Raw genomic sequence first — 5,182 nt, 5'->3', positions numbered from 1 at the left:
CAGCATGCTCACCACCAAAAATTTAGTTTCCATCCATCAACTCTCATTTTTAATTTTAATATTTTTAGTCATTTTCATTCAAAGATTTGAGTTTCTGATTCAAGTGTTCTTACATATTTTAGATTTCAGGTTTAATGAGATTTCCTTTATTATGGGCTATTATATGGTTGTCTAGCTGGAATCAGTGTCTGCTTAGGCCCAGAATCCAACAGAAATAGATTTTAACATAAAGTTAAAGCTGATATTTCAGGTTTACTCATAATTAAAAACAAACAAAAAAACCTCTCATGAAATTTTCAAAATGAATTTTGCCTAAAAAGATTTAGGACTCAATATGTTTAGCCTGAGGAGTATTTAACCTTAAAAGAAGATATAGAATCATTTTTTTCCAAACATAAAAAAGACAGTATAGAAGATATTTTACTCTGCACAATTCCAGATTACAAAAAGAAGAACACAGTATGAAATATCTAGGGAAGCAAATTCCATCTCAGTATAAGAATACAATTTCAACAGGTAAAAGAATTTCAAAAGATGTTTTGCTTTGTATGGTGGTGAGTCTCAGGTCCGTATGTCTAAAAGCATAGGCTTCATGCTTAAACACAGAGTGGGGTTCAGTACTGCACTGTATCCATGGTCGAGAAACACTACATCTGAGTTTCCTCTCTTTCATTAAACATTTTTTCACTCCCAGCCCAGCTCTACCCTTTGATGAATGTTACTGCTTAATTCATACCCTTTTACTGTCAGCACACAATAAAAGGGGAGAGTTAAAAGCAAAGTGGAGAGGAAGAAGACATAACTTTGCCTTCTTAGAGAACAGATCCAAAAAAAATTTCAAACTGCTTAACTATTTTTGTCCACTGTATTGTTTTCAGCATATGTGACTATTAGTGAATATTTAATCTAATAAAGAAATTAAACTTCTTTCCAAAGCTATATTCATGTAATTGAGTATATCACAGTAACAGAGTAAAGGAAGGGAAAGAAGCAAAAGCAACCAGAATCACTTTAGAAAATAATACTGCATTCCTTGGTCAAAAATTCTTAAGACAGAACCAATCATTCTCTTTAACTGAGAATTTTTTACAATGATTACGAAGGACAATATGCCAATACAGCACTGTGAACCGGAATTCATAAAAAATATTTAAGATATTTTATAGATTATTCAAAATGTAGGTCTCACAAAGTACATTTCATATATTTAATAATCTCAAAACTGTGTAAAATAGCCTACAGATAAATAATAAAAATATACAATCACATTTTTGGTCATTAATTTGGAATGATCTATCCAAGGATTTTCAAGCTGCTGGATTAAAGACAATAAATTGCCTTAACATGATATAATTTGTTTTAATGTTTACAACAGTGCTTACAGAAGGTACCATTTGTGCTCTCCTGAGTTATTTAGATCATCCTCCAACTCAGGAGCTGACTACTCAATCGCCTCATTGCCATCTTCATGTCCTTGTTCCTCAATGTGTAAATGGCAGGATTCAGGATGGGCGTAATCATAAAGTCCAAAATGGCAAGAAACTTATCCACTGGCACCGTGGGAAATGGCCACATGTAAACAAAGATGCATGGTCCAAAGAACAAAACCACCACAGTGATGTGAGCTGACAGAGTAGAGAGGGCCTTACACAAACCACCTGAAGAACGTTTCCATATGGTGACCAGGATGAAAACATAAGAGACAATCAACAAGAAGAAAGTGCCCACAGAAATGAACCCACTGTTGGCAGTTACCAGGAATTCCATTCTATAGGTGTCTATGCAGGCAAGTTTGATAAACCAAGGTAGGTCACAGTAAAAGCTATCTATTTCATTAGGACCACAAAAAGGCAGATGGACAACAAAAGCTAACTGGACCACTGAGTGAATGAGGCCAGTAGTCCAAGCACCACACAGAAGCAGAAGGCACATCCGTGGGCTCATGATGGTCAGGTAGTGCAGGGGCTTACATATGGCCACATATCGGTCTAAGGCCATGGCAGTAAGCAGCACCATCTCAGATCCACCCAGGATGTGAAGGACAAATATCTGGATGACACACCCTTGGAAGGATATGATTTTGTGCCCAGAGTACAGGTCAGAGATCATCTTTGGAACAGTTAAGGTGGAAAAACACAAATCAATAAATGAGAGGTTGGCTAAAAGGAAGTACATGGGGGAATGTAGATGAGGGTCAAAGGTCACTGCAAACACAACAAGGAGGTTTCCTAGAAGAATTGTTACATATAACACTGTAGAGAAGGCAAGGAGGAAATGCTGCACAGGTCTAGAGTTAGAAAGTCCCAGGAACACAAATTCAGACACCAAAGAGTAATTTGCTTCATACATTGGCTTTGTCTGGTGATACCTAAAGATCAAAAACAAAATCATAACCAAAGGATTTATCAAAATTAAAATAAACAGATATACGCTTTTATTTAAATCTAGTTTTAAGAAAAGCAATCTTTACTAACAGCCATTAAGATGTCTTGAAAAATTCATGCATTAATTTATTCCTTCAGCTAACCTACCTAGTGAGCGTTAACTGACATTCCTAATGAGTATCTACCATACTCCAGGTACTACATCAAGGTCTGAGGTAAAATACTAATTCTGACTTTCTGAGGTGTACAGGCTAATGGTGGAGCTAGACATTAAGTAACTGTAAATACACATACAACTCTGACAATTGATTTGAAGGAAAAGAACAGAGGACTACGAGGACAACATGACTCATCACTGTGGTGCTTGAACAGATTCTGCTAAACAGGGAGTTACTACTGAAGAGTAAGTGGAGGAGTCCAGACTTTGGAAATGCCATGTGCAAAGACCCTGGGACAGGAAGGCCAGTGAGACTTGAGAATGAATGATTGCCCATTAGGTGGAGTAATACACCAGACAGGATGGACTCTTGTATCCATGATAAGAACTTTGCTTTTTATCCTAAGAGCAATAGAAAATTTGGGGTGACTTTCAGCAGTAGCTGATCATGCTTTCAAATAGTTACCCAAAGCTTCAATGTAAAGAATGGATTGAGGGCTAGAGTAAACTTAGAGTGACCTCAAGAGGCTACTGAGATCGTATCACATCAGTGTGGACAGGGTGCATTATTTAGCCAGTGGTGTTGGTACGACAGATAAACTTTGGAAAAATGTAAATTTTGCCTCACACAATAAACTCAAAGAAGTTTCAGATGGATATTTAAACATTAAAAAGAGAGACAAGCCAAAAGAAAGTAAAAGAATATTTAAACCCACATTAAGGTGGAAAATTCATTCTTAGCATATCCCATATTAACAAATCAGGGAAGAAATAATACTTGGCAGTATCCAAAGTATTAAATTCATCTTGTACATAAATTTGGATAGATACATAAAGACAGTGTATAAAGATATACATACAGATATCTTATATGGAGATATAAGCACTATAAAAATAAAAGTAAAAACACACTTTGGAAAATTGTTTTAAAATATCAGCCAAACGATTCACATTTTTAATATGAAATTAGCTCTTCCAAACAGATAAAGTGTGGTGTACCAATTTTAAAATGAGCAAAACATAAAACTACTGACAAAAAAAGAAATCCTAGTAGTCGATAATCATATGAAGAGTAAAACCCTCTTTAGTAATCAACGAAATGTACATAATATTGCCTTGGGGTGCTATTTTCTACTAACAAGTTTCAAAGGCTTAAAAATTGATGACTTATCATGGATGAGGCTGTGAGGAAAAGGCCACATTCATACACTGATAATGAGAGTAAAAATTGATACAGTTTCTTTAGAAGGTACATTCAAAACAGATACCAAAAGTTGAAAATTTTCCTTAACTTGTGACTAAGAATCTCACTTCAAGAAATTTGCTTAGTGTAATAATAATGGGTAAGCTAAAAATTAAGCTATAAGGGGCACCTATTATACCACTGTTGATAAAAAGAAAAATAAGAAATAACATCAATGCTCACAATAGAGACTTAAAATATTCATAGTTCTTCCTCCTGGAGAAGGCATTATTCTTCATATATAGAAACAAAAATCAGTGCTATGAAATAAGTGAATAATAGACAATTGAAAAAAAAGAAAAATTTACAAGAAAAATGTATAGGAAATCTATTTTTTAAAACTTAATATATCTAGGGAAAAATAGAAAGATGCTTATCTTTAATTTTTGTCAATAAATTGTTCATCTCTGGGCTTATACGCTTTTATTAGTTTGAATCATATGAAGTTCTTCCTTTGGTAAGTTCAAAGAAGGTCAAGTATCAATTTTATACAGTTCAATATAATATAGTAACGTATCTTTTTCCATACATGATTGTCTAAACTCCCTTACCTCTAAATAACTAAACCCAGTTACTGATGCTTGTTCCACACCTGAACTGAATACCACGGGTCCCCCATTTGCACTGCCAACAATAAGCTTCCCTCCAGGCCCTGCACCACTAACCACCATTCTCTCCCATGTTGTCCCTCCTCCCTGTGTCACTCCCCTCTGCCCGGGCTCTCCCTTGGGCACAGCCCTGCACTGCCTAAACAAGAAGGCATCATAAGTAGGCTGGAGCACCTTGAGCCTGCTGTAGCCAAGAACAGACTTGAAGGTAGCCAGGCTAGTCAGGAAGGACACCGTGAGGGTTATGGACATGGAGAAGGTATAACAGCCAAAAAGAAACACTACAGGGATGGTACTACGAGGCCCTGACAGAAGGGCACTAGATAGAGAATTTAAAGCCAATAACTGAGAAAATAAACAGAACAGGACTGAGCAAGGGAGAATGGGACAATCACCAAGGTTAACGGCAGTGGATGTGACATTTCAAAAGAGCTATAACCAAAACTATCAAAAAGCTTTGATCATACAACATGTAGATTTTAAAATATACATATTCTAGTACACACAAAAAGTATATTCAGTATATTCCCAATTGTGCAAAATAAATAAATACGTTTCAAAGAACAAAAGAAATGTTAGTTAAAAAAAAAAAAGTACTGATTGATTTTTTTCTTAGTAGGAAAATTAGATGATTCTTTTTTCTGTTTTTCTCTATTTTTTAAATGTTAAAAATTCATTTATTAATACAAACTATCTTCATTTGATACATTTCAATAGGAAGCGGAAATACTGGCATCAGTCAAACAAAGGATTATATTTGATAGAAAGGTCAATATATTAACTCTACAAG

The 5,182-nt window shown here is 35.2% G+C and overlaps 1 protein-coding gene across 1 annotated transcript; it reads right to left on the bottom strand.

The window, feature by feature from the left end:
- Positions 1-1,413: 1,413 nt before the first annotated feature.
- On the bottom strand, positions 1,414-2,352 carry LOC105090009 (olfactory receptor 4F6). The gene has a single exon (XM_010981202.3). The coding sequence runs from the start codon at positions 2,347-2,349 to the stop codon at positions 1,414-1,416; it is 936 nt and encodes a 311-aa protein (XP_010979504.1). The 5' UTR covers positions 2,350-2,352.
- Positions 2,353-5,182: the final 2,830 nt, after the last annotated feature.

The sequence above is a fragment of the Camelus dromedarius genome, chromosome 5 (genome assembly GCF_036321535.1).
Source record: "Camelus dromedarius isolate mCamDro1 chromosome 5, mCamDro1.pat, whole genome shotgun sequence".
In the NCBI taxonomy this organism is placed as follows: Eukaryota; Metazoa; Chordata; class Mammalia; order Artiodactyla; family Camelidae; genus Camelus; species Camelus dromedarius.
Note: the sequence above shows the minus strand (reverse complement) of the source record. Positions and strands in the feature narration are given on the sequence as shown.